This window comes from Dermacentor silvarum, unplaced genomic scaffold (assembly GCF_013339745.2).
Source record: "Dermacentor silvarum isolate Dsil-2018 unplaced genomic scaffold, BIME_Dsil_1.4 Seq1058, whole genome shotgun sequence".
NCBI lineage: Eukaryota > Metazoa > Arthropoda > Arachnida > Ixodida > Ixodidae > Dermacentor > Dermacentor silvarum.
The window spans coordinates 15,676-39,245 of NW_023605509.1; the positions used below are offsets into that span (position 1 = coordinate 15,676).

The 23,570-nt window shown below is 48.6% G+C and overlaps 1 protein-coding gene across 1 annotated transcript; it reads left to right on the forward strand.

Moving 5' to 3' along the window:
- Window positions 1–6,790: 6,790 nt before the first annotated feature.
- Window positions 6,791–22,913, forward strand: LOC125941690 (transcriptional regulatory protein AlgP-like; the record flags this gene model as incomplete). Its single annotated transcript, XM_049659479.1, has 4 exons — window positions 6,791–7,151; window positions 17,649–17,803; window positions 18,472–18,981; window positions 22,815–22,913. Coding segments are annotated over exons 1-4 (1,125 nt in total), but the record flags the coding sequence as incomplete, so codon positions are not given.
- Window positions 22,914–23,570: the final 657 nt, after the last annotated feature.

Below are 23,570 nucleotides of genomic sequence, written 5' to 3' on the forward strand. Positions count from 1 at the left end.
AATATAATGGTCACTGCCTAAAGTATGTGTTGTTCTATTCCATTGAAGGTTGTGGATGCGTCTGCCCATCGTGAGATCCGGACTTGTGCCCATCATTCTTGTTGTACCTTGTCTGGTGGGGCAGTCGAAATCATTGTACACCGTGAACTGGGACTGTTGAGCTTGTGTCATGAGAGCCTCCCCTCTGCCAGAAGTTCTCTGGTATCCCCGATCGATGTGCGCGCAATTAAAGTCTCCGGCAACTATTATTGGTGTTTTATTTGCCGCTGCGGTAATTTGTGCTATTAGGTGAGCGCAGCGCGTTGCTGCCATACTCGGCGGATTATATATATTGGCGATGAGTAAGGAATCCTGTTGAATGTCGAGTGGGATAACTTCAAGGACTACGTTTTGTACTATGTGGGAGAATGAAAGTTGCGTATGCCTTATGAACCGCTTGATAAAGGTGGACACAACCGGAGTAGTATCGTTTGGTGAGTGATAAGCAGTATATCCTGGGAGCGATATGCTTGTTTTAGGGTCCTGTAGCAGAATTAGGTCTGGTGGGTGTTCCTCATTTAGTATGAGTTGAATTAGCGCTTCTCGCTTACGGCGTATGCTGCGACAGTTCCAGTGCCAGAGTTTTAAAACGGGAGGAGTCTTAGAATTAGATGAATCACCTGCCATTTTGCTGCCCAGAAATTTGGGAAGTGGAAGGGGGATGAGTAGTATGGGGTAGGGGCACCGCCTGCATTTGGTTGGTTGCCTCCACCACCATTAGGCCCATCTGTGTCCTGAGCTGGGTACAGAAGGTATCTAGCTTGTTCTCTAAAATTTTGAAGCGTTCGTCAATGAGGCTGTTGATCCGAGCTTCGAGAGTTGGGAATCGAGCCTCGAGTGTTTGCAGGCGCTTGTCTAGGAATTGCTGAAATTCATCGCGCATCTGCTGTTGGAAGTGTGCTAGTTTCGATGTTAATTTTGCCTCAAGTTTGGCTTCAAACTGAGCCTCCATCTCAGCTGTTTTGTCTGATTGCTCCAGCTCTGTTGTCTTGGCTGATGGCGGAGGAACGTCTTTTCTTTTCTTTTTTGTAGGTGGGGTGGAGGTTGAGGTTTCTGCGGGAGATGAACTCTGGGTGTCTAGGAGTAAAGGGTGACCAGTGGGTGGGTGTGAGGGTTGGGTGATGGTTTGGGTGACGGGTGATGGGTGGGGTTGGGTGATGGCCTGTCGCAAGCTTCTTACCTCCTCTCGAAGACGGATCATCTCCTCGTCCCGGGGGTCTGGTTTGCGGACGATTCGTTCTGCCCATGTGAGCTCCTCGGGGGCCTTCGGGGGGGGGGCTGATGGATTCCCTCTTGGAAAATCTTCTGGGTGTAGCTGGCGTCTTCCGGTTGTTTCCCTGTTTACCGGTGGCTTCGTTGTTTGTTGTCGCTTCGTTGCTTTACACCATCCTGTTCCTGTAAGGTGCTCTCCGCCGCACAGAATGCATCGGGGCACACACTGACGTGTTCTGTCTTCGCCGTGATCTTCGCCGCATCTTGGACATCTCGGTATTTTCGGTTCTGGACACACATCATATCTGTGTCCTGGGGCGCGACAGTTCGTGCAGGCCTCTGGTCGCGCCCTATATGGCGTGCACAGGTGTTCTCCCCCATAGTAGATGATTCTACTAGGGGATGGGTCCCTGGGCAAAGGTTATAAGGATGGATTTAGAGTTGCCCATGCGTCTTGCTAGTAGAATGCCTGCTTCCGGATTTATCGCTTGTAGATCTTGCAGAAGCTCTTCTTCCGTTTCATCCCAAAAAGCATTGGATATCACGCCTCTTACTGTGTCCGCTGCAGGGACAATATACGCTGCCACCCCATACGCTTTTGCGTTTAGGGTAATGCTTCTGATTTTAACCAGGTTAAGGGCTGCTTCCTGGTTAGTGGTGGCTACTGTGCCCGTGTTGTTTATTGGGTGCACGCGTAGTTGTACTTCTGCTCCTATCGGTATCTTCGCTGTTTAGCAGAGGCAGCGGAGCAGCAGCTGCGGCTATATGTTGGGTAAGAATAGGCCTCCCTGTGAGCGGAAAACTACCTTAATCGCATGTTGTGGCAGTGGAGCCATTTGGCGACTTTTGCGCTTCACTTGTTGCGTTGCACGCAAGTGCGCCGGGTTCGGGCGGTACGTCGGACGCCGCGTCGACTCGGGGAGCGTTTGGGTGCGTTCCTCGGATGCCTTCTGTTTTCCGCGTACCCCGTTTGTATCTTCCATTCGGGCTTTTGACTGGGACTTGCCTTGATAGGTTCCGATGATCTTAGTCCAGTCTGCTGGGTCGTAGTCCTCTTCTCGAAGGGTAGTTCCTTCGACTTGTACTTCCATCATCGTGGACTGCCGGTGATTCGCCGAGCTAGCACTCGCGCCTGGCATGGCGTGGCCTGTACGGCGTGTCGGTCTTCTCTGTCCAATAAGTCACGTTTGCTGGACGATATAGTCGCCAAACTTGGAGAGTGGCCTCCACTCACCTTCGAGTAGCTACACGGCAAGTTTCTTGAAACGAGATGACAATTTACCAGAAGGGCAGCATCGGTCTCACGGAGCCGATGTTGCATGCGTCCGCACTCGCCCGTTACCTGGACGCGTCTGAGAAGAGAGGAGACGTTTGTACGGGGTTGTTGCGTCTTTATTTAGAGAACGTACGTGATTCCTAGCGTCGGTGCGCGCGGTATCTTGAAGACGATCCCGAAGTTCGGGGTCCGCTTGCCGACGCTGACGTTTACGTTCGGCTTCCCGAGCCTTCCTCCGCTCCGCGGCGGTGGCGCTGCCGCTGCAACTAGCGCCGACGTTGACGTTGTTCATGGCGTTTCGCACATCGTTGCACTGAGAGAGAATGGCGGAAGCACAGCGAACGCGCGCTTTATACTGCGCCGCGACACTTCCGCCGCCTACCGGCGTACCGTTAGAGAAAGAGTGAGAGAGAGAGTTATATGCAACGATTTGCTGCGCCGCACCTGTGGCGGAGAGGGGGAGGGGGGAGGAGGAGAGCGCACACCTGCGTAGGAGAGGAGAATGAGGGAGAGTTGCGCATGCGCAGTATGGGTGCGGGCGCCGCAGAACGGACACTGCCCCGAGCACAAGATGTTCTCGCATCTAAAATTGCTAAGCCATGGCCGCTGGATAAAAAGAAAAAGGTACCTTTTTTTTATCCTAGCGGCCGTGGCTACGCGCTTCAAGGAAGAAATTATCGCAGTTTCACCCGAATGGCAAAGCATCAATTGCGATGGCAAATTAGTAGAGACTACCGGAGTAAGGATAGTAGTTTTATCGGCTGTATAAACTTGGACATGCAGCAGCACTAGCAACGCGCAGAACTGTTGTCGACGCCGTCGGCGCTTTGCCCGCGTTCGCACCGAACGCGCGCGGCGTTGGTGACTGTTGCCGGTGCCTTCATATAAATAGGCATTTGGTTCCGCAGCTAAACGTCGCCTCCCCTCCCTTCCTCCCATCCCCCCACAGGCTTTCGCGCGACGGAAGATGTCGCGTTTGCTCTTTATATATGGTGATTGTAAAGGAGGAAAGAGACGCTTAATTCTGCAGCCCTTCATGGAGTATGGCGCTGAGCCGTGCTCTCTCAAGGGCTGCAGAAGATAGCGCCAACCTTTCCCTTTCCCTCAAGAACCACTTATCATCACGGCGCAGAACGCGCGTTTGCTATCCGCCGTGCGTTCGCCCACCTTGAAAGCGCGCGTCCCTCGCGCCCTTTCACTCACACATACAGCATACGGCCAACGCCACCTAAACTAGTCTAGGTGGTGTTGATACGGCGCGCGACGACGAATTCATCGCTGTTGACGTCATACGGAACCTCACGGTGACGGCGACAGCAACATGTAGCGACGGCAGTAATCCGCTTTGGAGTGTCCATAAATTGCTATCGCAATGATATGAGAAAGGAAAGGTCCGGAAACGGCTACAGGTCCTCAAATTTCAAAAGGAAGCATTATCTCGGAGCCAGCTCTGATTTCCTTTTCAAGGCCATGCGAAACGCAGGAACGCGTTCATTAAACAGCCCGCTTAAACTGATTTGAACAAAATTTGTTTGTTTCCTCATTCATTGATCGATTCATTCTTCATTCATTCGTCTCCTCGCCGGACTGCTCAGTCTATGTAGGCTAGAGGTGTCAAAAGCAAAATTAATGCGGCAGAGTTACATCTCACGATGACTGTGGACGGTAATGCGTTAGCACTTAATCCATACAGCGACACAGCGTATGGGGCTTCTGCGTTGCCCAGGGAGCGCTGCAAAAATGGTGCTAAAAAGCGCCCTCAATCCGAAACTGGGAAGTACCAAGCTCGGTCGTCTGCTTCGGGAAGCACGTTTACAAAATGGACCCGCCACTTTCGGTTGTGTTGTACCACGGCTTGCAGCGAATATCGGGCGCCGAAGATTTTTTCAGGGGTGGCACGCTGCGTAAAGGCAAGAAATTATGCAACGCCGAATACGTGTACGCCGTTCAAGAAATAAGCAGCGAAGTTTTATCGCGGTGTCAATCGCAAGTGAAGCGAGTCACGTACGAAGAACTTCAGGTAAGGTTTGCACGCTGCTAGATTCAGGCGCACAAACGCGAGGAAATGTTTGCTATAAATGAATTAACAGCAGCGATAAGCAGACATCATGTGTACGGAACTGCTCGAGCGCACGACGGTACGCGCCGCGACGGCAGCGATCTTTCAGCTTGCCGCGATGTACGAACTGCACGAGCGCACGATCGTGCGCGCCGCAACGGCAGCGCTCCTTCAGCATGCCGCTAAACAAGTAGTCATGCCTGCGCTGTAGCAACGGCCATCTGTCCCTTTAGCAACTGATAAATAACTGATGCAATGCATATGAGCTCGCAGTAACGTACTACGTGCGAATCGCGCTGCAGCGTGAGCTCGTGCGCTGCTCGCTTGATGTAGCTTTTAATGACAGCGCTCGAACAACGATGTGCTGTAATCAATACTGCCTTGCTACGCTGCCTCAACGTAGCAAGGCAGTAGTTCACTGCTGGCTTGAGGTCAAGGATGAGCACATTTAACTCTCAAATCTGTGCTGCTCATAGTGGGGTAATGAAGTTGTCCAGCGCGCCCAACGCTCCGCTTCGTGAGGCCTTGAAAGAAAACGGTAGAATCTGATGTTGGGATTCAGGCCTTTTTGCTCGTGGCAGCTCATGACGCAGCAGTAACAACGGTGACGCTTTTTCGCGGCTGAGCTAGGTCTCTCCGGATAGGCGTCGCCGATTGCTTCTGCTTCCAGCATTACGTCCCACGGCACACGGAGAGTCCGTTTTCGTTAAACTAGGCTGCGGCCAGCTCGCAGCGCGGTCTCTGAGAAGTGACGAACCTTTTCGCACCCGCAACAGGGCCGAAAAAAGTGCGAATCGACGAAATTCTCGGGCTAGAAACGTGCTTCGCCACAGCCAGGGCTCAATACTACCCAAGCTGGCACTACCCATATATAACTTCTCTCGCCGCCACCAGGCGCCGCTACTGTACCTCAAACTCCAGCGCAAGACGCCCATAGCCACCGTCGAAACGAGTTATGTGTGAGGCGTAAGCTGCAACAAGACTCCTCTTTCAAGCTTCCATAAGAACACTCGGCGCCATCTAGCGCCACTGTGGCGAGGCCTGTGCATGGTCTCCGAGATGCACGGCACGCCGCTGTGTGCAAACGCTGAGGCACGCATCATGCGGTAACCGGGCTCCTCTCTCGAGCTTCTTTCTGGACACGCTGCGCCATCTAGTGGCACTGCCTAGAAGTTCGCGCATAGCCTCCGAGACGAGGAGCGGGGCGCGCCGGTGCCTGCGAACGCTGAGTATTGTTCCCTGGCTTGCCGCACACTCAGTGGCACGCCCTCCGTGACCCAAGTGGGCAAGAGTTTCATTAAAGATACCGAGTGCATTCATGGCCCAGGTCGCTAAAGCATCGGCGTGGAAGGCGTTCATTGAAAAGCGGCCCATACCCAGTGCATTTGTGACGCAGGCCGCTAATGCGTCCCGTTGTTGTCCTTGAGGAACCCTTGTGATGTGGGTTCAAATTCCGCTCAGAATCGAGTAAACTTAAGGTACCTTTTTCTTCATTGTAGAGTGGCACATACCCAGGGACCCAAGCTGTCATTATAGATGTTCTTTGGAGACCAGCACAGGCCGAGTGGCACATACCCCGTACTCCAAATCGGTGTCAAAGAGATCCATTGAAGAGTGCCACGTATGTATCCATTGCTACATACTCAGGTGACCAAAGTTGGTGCGACGGTCGGTTCCAAATGAGACTCCCTCAGCGCAGCAGCCCGGTGTGCCACCCGTTCAACCATGGCCTACCCAGTCACCCAGGTAGGCGGGAAAACTATCACATACATAATACATACATACATACATACATACTACATACATACATACATACATACATACATACATACATACATACATACATACATACATACATACATACATACATACATACATACATACATACATACATACATACATACATACATACATAGCCCCAGGAAAGTGCGTGAGGTACAGTAAAATGCTAACGCATTAACACAAAGAAACGAAGACGCGAAAGCTGAGAGTTCTGTGGCCTATCAACCTCGTAGTGGGTTGAGCCATAACAGCAGACACCAGACCTAAACCAAACCAATTGATATGCGAAATAGAAGAAGAAGAAGAAGTCGAAGAAGGCACCACAAGCTTGAAGCACGACGCGAATATTTTCGTTTCGCAAGCCTCATAAAGGATTCAACGACCTTGCGTCAACCATCGCTCCGTCTTGAGCAACTGCCGAGATGGCGGGCAAGCCGCCGCCAACCCGTAAGGAAATGGAGGAACTCGTAGCCAAGGACCGCCAGCGGCTCGCCCAGATGGGCGCTCGACTGGCACTCAAAGGGCGTGAGCTGGATGAATGGGTCAAAGAAGAACAGCGTTGGAACAAGGATAGCCAGGCGCTCCTGATGCAACTCGAGGAGGCCAAGAGACGGGAACCGGACGTCGACAGCAAGGCCACGCAGGCCCCGAGCGCGCAGGTAACACGCAAAGCTTCGCTCGAACCATCCGTTAAGGCAGCCGAGGCGGAACTGTCGCGGTCCAAACCGGCGCCGTCGTCCACGGGCAAGAAGAAAGCTGAGAGACCAGTCAGTCCACGGTCAAGTAAGCCACGCTCTTTCTCCTTGATTTTAATTTATAGCGATATGTTGAAAGCCAAGTGCGTCGTCAACAGATCATTTTAAAACCGATGTACTACAGTTTGGTGGCAGCTACACCAGCTGTTTTCGTAACGCTAGTCTGTCACAGTCACCTTGGCTTGCACACAGGTTATTCAAAAGCATTACCGCTACTACGCGCCCGTGAATAAAAATATAATTTTCAGTTGGAGGTCAACAATTAGGAGCACGTTATATTTAATTCTGTCAGTCATGGTCACGTCTTATGTGTCAGGTAGTCAATGAAAGTCTGCTAACAATGAGAAACTGGCATAGGTCGGTATACTCACTCCCTTGCTCATACTTGTTCCTGGCTGAATTTATGGACGTGTGACAGAGTGTGAGTGAGCGACGAGAGATGGGATTGCAAGTGGGTATGAACGGGAATGAGTGTCGGTGAGTTTTAGCGGAAATGACTATGAAGAGCACAGTAGGCTGGTTAACGTGAGTATCACCGAAATTCGGTGACAGTTAAACGTGACTGTCGACGAGTGTGAGCGGGCGCGAGCACGAGCATTAGTGGGTTCCGGTAAGTGTGGATAAAAGTAACTTTGAACGTGAGCGAGCGTTGGCGAGTATGTGTAGGCGCGTGTGAGAGCGCGAGTGACTGCCGATGAGGGTGAGCAGGCACGAGTGTGAGTATACAGCTCGGAAAAAAAAATATTCGTGAGTGAATGAGTGACGTGAGGGAGTGGACACCTATTCTGCCGACTAATGAGCGAAAGCAATGTCGCATTCCGGAAGCGGTGCCACTGCGTAACATCTCAAGGAAAATAGTGCCAAAGCAGGTTTGACTGGAAAAGCGTTTGTTTATTCTCGATACACTTTCTACTAAAATAAGAAACCAAATCAACTTTTTGTATTGCCAAAAATATATCTCTTTTTTCAAAAGATAGTTTTCGAGATATTAGCCAAAGCTGGCTCTGTTGAGTTTCTGGTGTGAACCCCTTAGACCTGGTGGAGCCTGGGGTCCTAACCCCGGCTTGTTCCTCTTTTTTTATGTACTGGCATGACCCGCGGATTCGGCGCAGGTGTGACCCTAAACAGCTAGCCGGGGTTCGTAGCCAGGGCATCTCCACAGCCTATAATAACATTGCCAATATCTGAACCAGTTGGAACTTATTTATTAAAAATTTTCAGCTGAAATGGGTCAGAGATTACTGCTCGCGTCGCCCTTTCTTATGCTATCCAGGTCACCATTTACCATTCCCCACTCACCTGCCTTCGGGGTTCACGGGCTGATGTTTGAGAAACGCAATGATAAAACTGACGCACCCCGGCGAACCCGGTTGAACGGGGTGATGGCAAGACATTGTGGTTGTCAGTCCTGAGAAAGTAGATGTGCAGAGGTCTATATTGCGGACAGGTGTAGCGCAAGTTATTCGTTGAGCGTTACTCCTTTTTCTTTGTTTTCGTTGTGTGCGAAAATGCTGCTAAGAATTATTCCTAGTTTAGTATTTTTGCTGCACAAAAGCAGTGTTTTCAAAAGCGGTGAGCTGCGTCTTTCTGCCAACTTCCATTTCTCTGAACTTAGTAGAAAGCACATTATCGAACTTGTGGTAAACTAAAAAGTTGACATGCACTTGAAACCAGGCTTGTAGCAAGGGGGGAAGGGGGGGGGGGGGGGCTGTGCCACCCTCCCGCCGAAATTTTGATCTTTCCGTGCCCATTTCCTACGGCGCTGAGTACCGCTCTTTTATTTGTATTAACGAAATCAATTGACACGAATTGTTCGTATATAAATATTATACTATTAAAAATATTTATCTCAAAACTAAAAATATAAAACTAATAATAAATTAGTATTTAAAAAGTCGCATAATTTACATACTGCGATTTTTACCGTAATTAATTACTAAAATATAGGTGCTTTGCTTAAGTAGTCAAGGCCTTCAGCCAGAGCCCCCTCCCCCCCCCCTCCGCTTTCGGAAAAAATTCCTGGCTACAGGCCTGCTTGAAACAATCATCATCATCATCATCATCATCATCATCATCATCAGTCTATATTTTAGGTCCAATTACCCCAGTCTTGCGCTAGTGTATTCCAACTTGCGCCTGCAAATTTCCTAACTTCATCACCCCACCTGGTTTTCTGCCGACCTCGGCATGCGCTTCCCTTCTCTTGGTATCCATTCTGTAACCCTAATGGTCCACCGGTTATCCATCCTACGCATTACATGGCCTGCCCAGCTCCATTTCTTGAAACAATACAAGTGCTTGAATGTATGCTACGTATCTACAAAAGAAACTTGTACGGTGTCCTTGGAAAAAGGGGTAGCAGTAAGAAAAACATCCTCCTTGCCAGAGGATCGAACCTGGCATCGCCACTTTCCGGAGTGGCCAGTCTACGAGCTGAGCAAACGTGCAAGAGGAGACGCAGAAAATTAACCGAATGGAGGCTCAATAATGGACAATTAGAAGCGCTAGAAAACCGATTAACCGAATGACTTCTACAAAAGTTTGCAAGTTTGAGCAAGATGGATGGACAACTTTCAGGTGGGCAATATGAGAAGTAGCACAGAATGTCGGCTTAAAAAACGATTACTCTTTATATTTGTGGTACAATCTAGCATGTGGGCATGCACCGTGTAGCTTTTAAGTAAGCTATTTGCTCTATTGCGTTTGGCACAGACCTATGACACGCTATGCCATTTGAATTATAATTCGGCTGTTCCCTGTTCTATGACTCACGGTGGCCCACATTTCTGTTGTGCATAAAATGAAACATTCCTCTGCATAAAAAAAGGTTCAAAATAATTTAGGAAGGAACAGGCATAGCTCCGCCTCTGGAATTTGGAATCGCTTATACGGAGATATAACATTCGGCGTCTCGAAACACAGTGGGCCTCTTCGATGATCCTTCTCTGACAGTCGGACTGTCCGACAAGCTGCAGACGCAACGCTTATTGGCTCAAAGCACTGCTTCGGGCAGTCAGGGACTGTCAGGGACGGATAATCGAAGAGGCTCAGTCCTGCCATCTCGAATGTAACAAGGTAACGCACTCCTTACCCCGAGCAGCTAGTTGAGGCAATGCAAAGTTCAGTGGCCTGTCTTTGATGAGAAGAAAATGCAGTGTTCGCCAAACACGTTCTAGTATTGTGTAATGTTTGGCTGTGCAGATGACAAAAACACCGACGAAAACGACGACAATGCGGTCACCAGAAGCGTAGGCTTCGATTTAGGGATGTACTGCACAGTGCAAATAGCAGCAATCATGTAGGCATCATTAGAAAACAATTAGGTCCCTCCGGTGCATATTTTCGAAAAAAGGCTATGTTGCATTACATGCAACTGTGCCGGGTCGTCCAATACAAAACTATTCTTGTCGACTGACTGATTCTAAGCGTTAGCGCGAAAAAGTTTATGTTGTCACGAACCGGACGAAAGTGCTTCGAAAATTATTTTGATGCGAAAGCGTCAAATGGCTCATTGAGCGATAAAGCCAGTGTCTGTAGCAGCGAAACGGCACCTAAATTCTCATTGGTTCTGACGTCGCGGCACAAGCGTGCCTCGACGAAGCAGAGCGGGCCAAAACGGGACACCTGCTGCCGCAGTAACGCGCCAAGTGTTGCGTGAGTGGAGAGGGCGTCGCCCCGACGCTACGTCACCCTCGCTCTCGCTCTCGGAAGACTGTGTTATTTATCCGCGCGTTCCTCGTCCGCGCAAGATATCGCCTGCGTTCTAACTGCGCCACGGAAGGCCAAAATCAAAACGCGCCAAGCGTCTCAATGCGCTCGCTTGCCCGCAAGGGGTTCACTTATTCGAAAAATGCCTCCTTTAGATGATGCCTTCCGCGTGAGCCGAGAAGTTGGTCCCTGCCCCTCTCATCTTTCCTCTTCTTCACCAGGGTAGGCTGCGAGCGCTAGCCATGGCTAGCCTCGGCCGCCGCTCCAAACATAAATCATGTGGACCTGCCTCCAATATTATAACAGCGGCTGTTGCGATCCCGGAGACAGAACCCGAGGCCTCTCGTCAAGCCATTGGTCGAGCGCGCGCCAGCCTAGTAGTCGTCACTTCCTCCGCAACAGAAAGTAGGGTCGAGCGCCGTCTCTCCGCGACTACCTTGAACCACGAGAACATCCGCTCCAATGGGAAAACGAGCGACGCGGCAGGTATCTAGTAAAGGAGGCGCATTGACTTGAAGGACCGCTCAGCGGCGTTCAATTGGACACTAATGCTTTCGCATTCACAACTCATAAAAAGTTCTTAGGTGTCCTCGCATTCTTACTCTCCTTCTGATGACTGTATGATGACGACACAATTGCAATGATGGCATGGCAACGGTGGCATGCTCTCAATTGAATGACAACAGCATGATAACGGCAACGTGATGACGACGTAGCGGCGTAAAGAGGCTAGATAGATAGATAGACAAAAAATGGCCCACGTAGGCTCGGAATACAAATAACAACTACGCCGGTATTCAATGATACTTCTGAACAACTTGCAATGGCCGAGTCGGGGAAGGCTGTGGAACTACATACTTCGATATACAACTGTGCACAACCCTATGCATTTATTGTCACGCAAAGAGCGACGCGAAACGACACGATTCATTGTGAGAAGGTGTAGATGTGAGGGAGCAAGCGACCTGCATTTATTCTCTTCCACTGCATTTACCATGCGCTCTATAAACTTGGGAAAGGAGAGGGTGGCGCAGACACCTATCACTCCCAGAACACAACGACGAGAAATAATCACCCATAGCTGCAGCTGTCAATGACAGCGCTAGAAGGTGTATGGGCCTTTAAGGTATACAAGATGCATCTGGGGGTAGGTGCGATACTAGTTGCCTTACAAAGCGAGCTTTTGGGTTAGCTGATTTTCGATTGCTTTCAAACGCACCAGAGAAGTGGAAGTACAAATGAGGAAATGCCAAGACGATCTCAAGGCTCTTTTACGTCGTCCTGATGACTCTCTATTGACCAATAGCAGAGTCTGTGCAAGTAGAGTTCCATAGCGACTCACCCCACAATGCTGCAATGAACGTCGCCTATATTGGGGCCGCTAATTAAACAGGGGGCTAATTACCAAATCTGACTACTCTGGAATGACAAGGCCAGAGAAACTGTGGACTCATTCAAGAAGATTCGAAGGTCGCCAAGAACTGATCAATGGCGACATTTCGCCCGCAGAAGCAGACAACACGCGGACCATTAAAAACACTTTACAAGATGAAAGGTGGCCAAAAAAAAATTGAACGAGCGTCGGTAATGGATATCGAAACTGCAGTGTTGCGAGTATAAAGTCGCGCACATGAAAATTACGCAAGGAAAACGGGGCACCTACTAAGGCAAATCGTGTACGAAATACAAATAAGGCTTTACAAGTAAAAATCCAAACAATTCCCCACTAAAGTACCTCCTGCGCCCCTGAAAAGATAGTGAAATAGAGCAGGTTTGTCCAACAAACTCCAGGATATGGAAAGCACATGATGTCGCAAGAGAAATTAAAGAGCGCACAAAGCAAGTTATCAACCTCTGTAAGCAGCTTTGTAAGCACCAACCCCACATTTTTGTTTCACGTATACTCAACGGTGCACATGACCCAGAAGAACGTAAACTTTATTATCAAATCAATCCGTTTTGAGTCCGGCGTATTTTTAGTGGGTCTGGGCACCCGCCGCGGACGCGGTTCCGAGACCTTGTCTCGAAGCGGCTTCCTCGGCTCGCTGGACGACCCAGAGTTGTACTGTCAGGTTCGAGCTGAGCAGTGCGGTCTTCCAACGCGAGTGGAAGCTGGCGGTGGAAGAGACGGAGGTATCGGCACTGCACGAATTGTTTGTTATGTCCTCACATTCCCATAACATGTGATTAAGTCTGGCAACCTCGACACAGGATGTGCATCTGTTTGTAGTGTACATGTCTGGATACATGACGTGCATGAGTCTTGGGTTTAAGTAAGAATCAGTTTGTAATTGCCTGTAGTGTACTGCTTGCGCCCTGTCTAACCTAGTGTGAGGGAATGGGTATACGCGTCTCTGTAACTGGTAGTGTGTCGTGATGTCGTGGAACCTGGTCAAACGATCCTTCCACGCCCAGACGTTTGCAGTACCCCGCGGGCGCTCTTCCTCCGATGATGCTCGGTTAGTGAGGCCTCGAGCAACGTGGTGAGCCGCTTCGTTGGGGATGCTCAGTCCAGTGTGTGCCGGGATCCATAGCAAGTGCCTTCGGTTATCGACGTCCGCCTCTCCCTGGTGTATGGGATGTCGCTTGAGTATGTGATACGCCTCTTGCGATATGCGCCCAGGTGGGCGCCCCTTTCTGACTGGTCTATATAGCAGCAGTTCGGATTTTTCGACCGAGCAGGGGAGTCCCGTGCCCACCAGGTAGTTTTCCACGCACTGGATGGCCTGCTGAAAACGTTGCTCGATCACTCCGTCGCTGCTCGTTGTCGTCCAGATCGTAATATCATCTGCGTATAGCGTGTGGTGCATTCCTTCGATTTGTAGCAATCGGTCGGGTAACCCCAGCAGGACGAGGTTGAAGAGCATCGGCGAGATGACCGAGCCCTGCGGGGTGCCCGAGCTCCCGATGTTGATTTGATCTGAGTCTAGTTGTCCCACTCGCATGCGAGCTTTTCTTCCCGTGAGGAAGTCTCGGACGTAGTTGTACGTTCGCAGTTCGAGATTTATATTGTATATTTGTCGTAATATGGCATCGTGGCGAACGCTATCGAAGGCCTTCTTCAGGTCCAGCCCGAGGATGGCTCTCGTCGAGCACCCCGGATTGTCTATGAGTTGGTGTTTTAGTTGCAGAAGAGCGTCTTGCGTGGAGAGATGTCTTCTGAACCCAATCATGGTGTATGGAAATAATTCGTTGTCCTCGAGGTAATCCTGAGTCTATCGAGAAACGCTTGCTCCATCAACTTTCCCACGCAGGGCGTGAGGGACATGGGGCGCAGGTTCTCCAGCTGTAATTTCTTGCCGGGTTTAGGTATCAGTATGATCTTTGCTTCTTTCCATTGCTGGGGTAGCTTGCCGTGCACCCAACACTCGTTAATGTATTTTGCGAGTTTCTCAATTGATCCGTAATCGAGATTGCGTACTGCGTATTGGATATTCGATCGGGGCCAGGGGCCAACTTGGTGTTGAGTTTGACGAGGGCCGCCTGGATTTCGGCGACGGAGAATGCGGAATTTAAATGGCAGATTCTACACCGGCATTTAACTACAAAGCACAACGCAATATGCTCCTTTTTGTGTAGAACAACGTCTCAAAATGCGAGATTTTACCTCAAAGCACGCCGTTCGGCCGTGAAGGCAAGACAGAACAAGTGTTAAAACGGTTCCGCAGTAACCTCGGTGCCAGGAGTTCAGTTCAGATGCACTCTACTGGTTTTGGCGCAACGTGTCTGGACCACTCCGTGGAATGATCTGTGCTGGACATTTTATATCGGTCCACCATTAGAACCCATGACAAGATCTCCCAGTCTGTCAATATAAAGACCTGTACCAAACGCAGCAGCCGTGTTTCTCCTGCAGTGCTCCGAAGTTGCCATAATAGTCGTCACGTATCCTATGGTACGAAAAATTCATCCCACCGTTGGCAAGAGGAAGAGGAAGACCGCGAGAGGCAGAAGAAGACGACGACGATCGAAACGCGACCCTCCGGTTGTGGCAGCCGCGTTCTGACCCACCCGAGGCCGTGCTATCGCTGGATCTAGCCCGACAAGGTACATAAGCTGGCCGTCCTCCTAACCACGGTGGCGACGCCTCATAGAACGGGTGAGTCTGGTAATCTAGCCGTGACCTTCCTCTCGGCGATGGACACCAAGAGCGGCCTCGTCGCAGTCGCTTCTTGGTCACCGCTCACCTTGTACTTTTTCTTCATTGGAGCCGCGTTGGGACGCCCATTACACCCAGTTACAAGGAAGCGGACACCACTGTTCTCAGCCAAAACCGAGAATTGTATCTTGCTGAGGCGGACAGCAACCAAAGTCACCACAATGCCCCAGCGTTCGTTCATCAGAGGCTCAAAGTCCGCATGCATCCCAACACGTTTGTCAAGGTCATCGGCACTTTGCGGTGGGTAATCTCTTTTCATAAATGCTGATTGTATTGTTCTGGTTCAAGCGACATTATATTGCTACAGGCTTTTAATAGTTTGACGCGCCAGCCTTCAAAGATGATTGAAGCGTAGCTATAAAAAAATGTCACCAAAATGTTTTATTCTACAACGGGTACATTCGTATTTCATAGTTTTTTTTTCTTTTTTACGATGCTCGGTCCGGGTAGTCATTCATCCATGAGCACTGTCAGGGTGGCACACTTTGTAATATGCACGAACGTGTGAGATAGAAAGCATTAGGCACAACGTGAACTTCGTGAACTTGGTGAAACGTAACCAGTCACTAGTTTCCGGGCTAGTTTATTCGTCAATAAAAGCATGAACCAACTAGCCGAGCAACAAGTAGTGATATGTTACATTTCTTCTATAGTGGACCCTGCTTTCTGTTCTCTTCGGTCTTATACGGAGCCTTCTCTGCTAATTGCATACATCGCGTCTGCAACGGGCCACACACTGCACCTGACATATTGCCTCGACAACAGACTGGTGCCACTTGAAGTGGACGCTCTTTTGTGTGCCTTTCATTTTTTTTCCCATTTATAGTTGGCATCCTTTACGTTAATAAAAGCCTGAAACAACTATATAACATAGCACAGCAACAAGCAGTGGTTATTATACTGTTATGGTTCAGCATAATGAGAACGTACGCCGCGGTTTGGACGAGGAGAGAGAAAAATTAATGTGACACCTGGGAAGCTATTGTCGGTGCCAACCTCGCTCGAAGAGGCCGCCGTAGGCCACTCTAACCATCTTCTACTCTACGGTCTCTACCTCGCGCCGAATCACAGCATGGTGAGGCAAGTAGTGCACGATGCTTCTCTTCCCTTGCGGTGAAAGTACTCTCTTTGCGCGGTTACAAACCCGCATATAATCTGAGGAGAGATTTGAGGATAGAGAAAACCGAAAAAAAAAGTATCGTCGTAATACGAATCAGGCCAACTCGGCGAAAACGCTTTCATCATCGTCATCCCCGATTCTCTGCAACTGAAATCTTTTTCATTATGAAGGCAGCTGTGTGCTGCATTAGCGGGCCAAACGTTTTGTGGATTCACTGAGGAGAAAAAAAAAGCATTTTACGTATAGAATGCGTTTCACGTGGCTGTGTTTCATGTCAGCACGTTTTGACGGCCAAGTCCACGCAGTCTATAAATGGCGCCTCCAGTACGCTGGAGGTCGATGAGGATGGTGGTAGCCATGCAGCCATAACGAAACTGAATCTTTGAGCCAAATTTGCGGTTGAAATTTTGGTTTGGATCCGCATATAGTACGAGGCGGAAACTTGGGACGCTAATAACTGGAGAAAAAAAATCTTCGTAATGCATGCAGGCTTTTTTTTTTTTTTGGTAGTCTCGGACGCTGCAATCACCGTTTTCAAGAACTCGGAGATACATTAAATGCAGCAAATTACTCTGCAAACATGATTCGTCTGCAGTGACGTTGCTGCTGCATTTAATTTTGAATTTTCATTATGAGTGACACGACATATCGTCTAAATATCAATCTTTCTTCGAATTTTTAAAAGATGTACACAGTTTTCATGTTATCGCTCCAGGAAATCCGTAGCACGGCCTCTTAACAGAAGTTTCTGCTGCGGCAGCTGCATTAAAAGAAAGCAGCTGCCTCCCAGCCTTTGGGCTCAAAGGTCTTAAGCAGGCATACGTGCTATTTCCATATTCTCGCATTTTAGCCTCATGATCACTTGTCATTCGTACTGTACCCATAGACTACTCCACATATCACTGTCCTAATTTTATACTATACATCGTTTCACGCTTCTACGATAGCGATTGATTTCAGGCCACTTTACAGCCAGGTTACATCCTATCATCGCAACTAATCAATCAGCGCTTACCACAACATTATCAGTCATGGCGCTCTTTGGCCATACCTGACCCTTGCGCCACAAAAAAAAACCATATATCATCATCATCATCATCATCATCATCTAGTCTCCTGAATGTCGCGTTGAACTTCCTCTCAGCGAGGCTTATCTTGTAAATGTCTATGCCACCACTTAAATCGATTACTATGGGACCCCATCGACTTTTCCATTGGGAGCCCAATGGGCGTCGCCATATTGCCCACTGGTCTGTTGTGAACCAATGCCAGACAACCATAAAAAACAACTGCGGTGAGCGGCAGTACCTGAGATGCTCACGTCCAGCAGTTTAGAGAGAAATGTCCTCTCGCCTTAGCGAAACGACGATGGCTAGATTGTCGCTAGCTTGTTTGCGCCAGGAATAGCTCTGCAAAAACATCGGGCAGCTAATATTCTGCCTATTCTCATTTATAAATAACAACAATATCACGTTCACCTACGCGAGAGACGACATGAATATTACAAATCAACTGACCGCATTCGGTACTTTGCGCAGAGAAACATCCGAAGGACGCTCACGACGGTGATGCTGAGGAAGGTGCGCTTAAAGCCGAGCCTGAGCCCAAGCCTCAACCTAAGCCTGTGCGAAAGCCCGAGTCCAAGCCTGTGTCCATGGCTGTGCCCAAGCCTATGACAGTAAAGAAGGAAAAGGCGAGAAATTGCAGTATATCCATTCTTTCTCTGTACACTGGCATAGTTAAGTGCTCGTGTGTAAAGTTGCACTGCACAGTTCTGACGAGATGACACAAGAAACACGATACACACAAAAATGATGCACAAGGATGATGCGTATGTGTCTCGTTCGAACTATGGAACACACCTTCGCATTTATAATCAATAACTAACTAACGTGCACACAGCCGTTTATTATCGCAGAATGTTCATCAGGAACATGTATATTAGAAAAAATGCCGAACATCTCGAATGCGGATTTTATATAGCTACAGGAGTAAAATCAGCAGCTGGTAAGCGCATCATGCGAACATCTTCCTAACGCCTCAGAAAGTGCGCTTCAGCGAAGTTCGTAAACCCTAAGGGAAATCTCTGAAAAGCCAAAGCCAGTTACGTGCTATCACTTTCAATATGAGCTGTGCAACATGAGTCGGCAGTTGCATAGGCTTCTCGCGAAGTGCTCCTACTACTACTATCCTGCCTTGAACACTACTACTATGCTGCTCTGAAAATACAGTTGAAGATTTTGAATACCAAACTGCAGACAAGGACAAAAGTCGAATGATAACTATTCCATTCGTGTTTCATATTCATTTGATTCTCAACATTTGCCGCGAAGTCAGTAATCATTATAGTTCGGTTCGCAGGTGTTGCCCGCCGTTCACAAAAAGCCAGCTAATGTTGCACCGGCAAGCAAGAACAAGGAACCAGAGAAAGATGAGGAAAATGCAGAAAAAGAAAGCAAACCTCGCAAGGTCGCTGCTAAGGAGGACAATGCTGCCAAGAAGAAATTGGGCAAGGACGTCCTAGATAACGATAAGGCGGACAAACAAAAGCCTGGCAGAACGGGAGCTGGTGAGGACAAGGGCAAGCCAGCGAAAGACCAAGCAAGCAAGGGTAAACCGGACGGGGTGACTCGCCAGAAAGCAGGAAAGGATAGAGCGGTGAAGGATAAACTAGACGAACCTCCGGAATGTGACGAGGCTGATGAGCTTGAGTCGGCTCAGGAGGAAGTAGACGGCGAGCTCGAAACGAATCAGAAAAGCAAGACGAAAGCCAATGCCAAGAAAGAGACAGCAACGCACGACGAGAAAGTCAAGAAGGATGCCGAGGATCATGAGGCGCGCTCGGAGAAGAGCACGATGATTAAGCAAAAGGTGAGAAGCGGCGACACGTCCTTAAGACTTCCTTTTTTTGCGCTATATCGTCATTGACCTGGAAACCTTACATATATATCATATCATAGGATACCAAGAAACATAGACACCAAGGACAACATAGGGGAAATTACTTGTACTCACTAATTGAATTAAACATATAATAAATTAATGAAAATTAAAGCGGATGAAAAAACAACTTGCCGCAGGTGGAGAACGATCCCACGTCTTCGCATGGCGCGTGCGATGCTCTTTCCATTGAGCTACCGCGACGCCGTTTTCCCATCCACTTTCTGGGGTATTTATGTTTTTACTACTAGAAGTAACCCTTGGAGTGTTAGCCAGTGCCACCACTCACAAAACTTGGCGGTGGATGTGAAACATCCTTTCTGCCGCAGGCGTCACGAGTACGTGATCTTTCTGCGTGAAGGCAACTGGTCAATAAACCCACATATGCTACCTGAAAGCATCAATGTTGCCGGATCCTAGACCGTCGTTATGTAATGCTAGACCCTCGTTATGTAATGAACGAGAACCCACCTGCGGCAAGTTGTTTTGCAGCGTGAGCTGTTGTAGGCTCATTCCAATAGCCGTTTCGGGTCGCGATGGTGCCGCCACCGGTGGTGTACGACGCCCTAACCGCTATCGTCGGAAATGCTAAAAAAAGTACCCGATTTCCGCCTGGATCTAACCCGCGCCCGCTGCGTGGGAGCCAAATACTCTACCACTGAGCCATGCAAGCGCTTGCTATCTGGCAGCGGAAAAATGCCCTAAAATTCTCCGGAGCGCACAGTGGCAGACGACCCGTGCCTCCGCCATATGGTGGCGCCATCTAGGTAAGGCACCTGCAAACGCAGTGTCCGCAGGCGCAGACGACGATATGCGATTCAGACGAGGCACGCAATCAACGTGCTCCCGAGCTGCCGAGCCTCCGCCAGTGTGGTGGCGCCATCTAGTTAAGGTGCCTGCAAACGCCAGGCGGAAAGTTCAGATCCTTCTCGTCAAAACGAGGCGACAGACTGCCGCGAAGACCCTGTTGTGTGTGGTGCCCAAGTTGGAGATACTCTCTTGAGCCGCTCCACCAGCTTACGCTGTGACTGTGCTGCGTGTGCCGCGCAGGCCTGTGACTTCTTTTCATCCACTTTAATTTCCATTACTTTATCATATCTTTAATTCAATTAGCGAGTACAAGTAATTTCCCCTATGTTGGCCTTGGTGTCTATGTGGGCTTCCTGTGATATGAATAATAAAAATCGGGCCCTCGGTTCGCTTTCTCGTTTATATATATATATATATATATATATATATATATATATATATATATATATATATATACCAACTATCATGCGCCAAGATTTCAAAATATGCAAATGCCCCGTAGTTGGACAGAACCAAGGTGATGTTGCTTGCCGTCGCTTGGAGATACTCGGATTATTTTTACAGCGAAAGCTGTATATGGCTAGGCGAAACGAGAAAACACCGCACATCCACGGGGTGAATGATGATGAGTGGGCGAAGCTCCGGAGGGAATCATCGGTAAACCGTGAATCATCCGTGTAATTCGCCCGGTCTCGCCGCACTAAATCGAACGATTGACTTCCACCAATGACACGCGCCATATGTGACGTCATTCGTATTTTATAACAGCGCCCTTCATTATAATTGCACCATCTCCCGCTTAAGGGGACACTAGCACAAACGTGTTAGAAACGTGCAGTACTCTCTAGTAAGGGGGAGAGGCCACAGCGTCTTACGCTGCCGTTTACACATGCCGGAACGTGCACCGTGTTTGCCGACGCCATCACATGACTGCTGAGAGAGTATAACCCCCGTATTCATAAACGCTCCTCGACTTGAACTTGACTTGCCACCGCCTTCAACGCGTTTCGAACGCACTGCCCAAGGCGGTGGCAAGTCAAGTTCAAGTCGAGGAGCGTTTAAGAATATGGGGGTAAGGCGGAGAGGCCACAGCGTCTTACACCAGCTTCTTACACGGGCCGTAACGCGCTAGAACAAACGCGTTAGAAACGCGCAGTCTTTCGTTAATGTTGGGTATTTATTGTCATCGCGGCGCGTGCGTCCACGTGCGCTTCGTGGCGTAGTGGCTAGCGCCGCGCGTTCGGAAGCGAGGGGTCCCTGGTTCGATTCCGCGCTACGGACACAACTTTCGGAATTTTTTTTTTCATAAAAGTAGACGTGGCTACCTACTACGACGACGACTACTACTACTACTACATACTACAGAGGAGGGACAGACCCACACCCTAAGGAGCTTCGCCCCTAAAACCGTTCGCCACATGCTTCGATAAACGTGTCCACTGGCTGCGCCGTCATTTACGTCGTTCTCTACGTCGCACCCAAGCGCGCGTGCCATTGGCAGTGCCGTTAGTGATGTCGTTAGCGAACGCGTTCCCGCCATTGCCACGTTGACGCTGCTCTGCCCGCAACGCCGCCTCCTCGGCTCGCCGTTGTCGCATGCGTTCGATATCCCGAGTTAGCTCGGCGTCGTCGTTAGCAGCATCCACCCGCCATTGGCGTTTGCGTTCCACTACAAACACAAACATGTAACAATTAAGTGAGAAACGCTTCATTACAGCGTCGGGAATAACCCACTGCTAAACACCGGGTCCGCACGTTTCAGCTTCGCTGGTTAACCATCTGTACGGATTGCTTGGGCGGTAATTTTTTTTTTGCATTCCGTCTAATTGCACAATTAGTGTTAATTAAATTACCACCTTATTAAATATTATAATGACATTAAAAGTGTCGCTAAGAAAATTATAGAGCAACCTGAAAAACTCCCGATACAGCTTTCTGATGCTTAATATGCGCTACATAAAAGTGTTTTTTCCGATCGTGAAAGAAGCCCGCGAATACACGCAAAATTGCCGCGTGACTGGCCGCTCGAGGCGCCTTGCCAACTAGCCTTAGAGAGCCCTTAATTTGCTGTAGTAGCTTGTCAACGAACCGGCTTACGTTTAGTGTTTAATGAGGTATACGTATCATGACGTCATGAGGCTGAAGGTGGTCACGTGAGGGAGCGAAGCTTTGTTACGCTTGCCACTCGCTCCAACTCGCTCGGTCGTCTGCTGTGCTGCAATGCAACTCGTTGAGCTGTCCGATGTACAAATAGCAATAAACTGCACTTCTTCAAAAGCAAACCGACAGCGGTTACCATGAAAGGAAGTGTGTTACGCCAGATAAGAAGCTAAAACAAAAGCCATGTGGCGACGCTGCCCTCACTGTCCCTCACCGGTTAGCCGTGACGTCATAGATGTTGACGTCGCGTCTGCTCGGGCTTAGTTCACTGTTTATCGCTAAGAAAGGCCGGCACTGTATTTTAAAGTGATTGGAGACTAAATCTATCAGGTTTCAGTAACTTTTGCAGTGCCACGTCTAAAACGTGGTAACGTAGTGTAAAATTTGCGACGTCAAACTGAAGTACGTATATGTAGGTTTCCGCGCGAAATTCAAGAAAGAGGAGTTTGATCCTAATTTCCGCCAGTAATAATTATTATTGAACCTTCTTTTTTTTTCGGGTAATTTACCTCATGAACACAGCATTTTCAAAGAATATAGAAGAAGGAAAGCAGACCGAAGCGGTATGCTTTTGAGTTGGAATTAAGCGAGTTTTCCTTCCGTCGCAATGTATTGTTTCAGTGCGTCTGAATTAAGCGAAAATTGACTGTAAAGCGGCATCTTTCGAGAACTATGTTGTGGAGAGCGAGAGGACACAGGGCAGGCGTGGTGCGGTTTTGTGGATGGAGCTTCTGTATTGAATTCTTGGGCAGGTACTCGGAAATTCCATTTACTTTTTCGCTGTTACGTTGCAGAAATCGGTCCAGAAGCCTCCGGTGAAGGCGAAAAAGTCTGTAGAAGCCACAGAGGCTCAGAAGATTTCGAAGCCCGCCGCAAGCAAGTCTGGAAGCAAGGTGCGTCTCTAACGCATGCTATTGGAATCAATCCCTAAATGAATGTAAAATATTCATATTGCGTCACATACGTTGTTTTGTTATTCTGTTCAGTTTCTACAGTGTGGCTGGAGATAAACAGATAGAGATATAGCACAGCTTACACTATACTAACTGTACAACAATATGGCAGTCTCGATGACGTCGGCGCATACACCCTATGATATATTTAATTAATTAATTAATAATTTATATTTTTCTCGTGTATTTAGGAAGGAACTCCTAAGGTAAAGCTTAATTTTAACGTCATTATTAATTTATTTAATAATTAATAATGACATTAAAATTATTCTTTACCTTACGAGTTCCTTCCTAAATACATGAGAACAAAGAAATAGTTTTTCTCAGCATCCAATGTATCGGGCTTGATGAGGTCTGTGGAATGTAAACGTAAATGTTTCAATCTACCGATTGTGGTGAGTAGATTTTTCACGAAGGTCATGTCAATTAAAAAAAGAAACAGTAATTTCACACTCTAAGAAAGCAAGAAAAAAAATACCGTATATCAATTCTGCTAACTACCCCTATTCAGACGCATGCGATGAACAAAAATGGTGCATTTTACACCTAGAATAAACATAGCAATGATTTGTCAATAGGACGTTTGCGATACCCTTG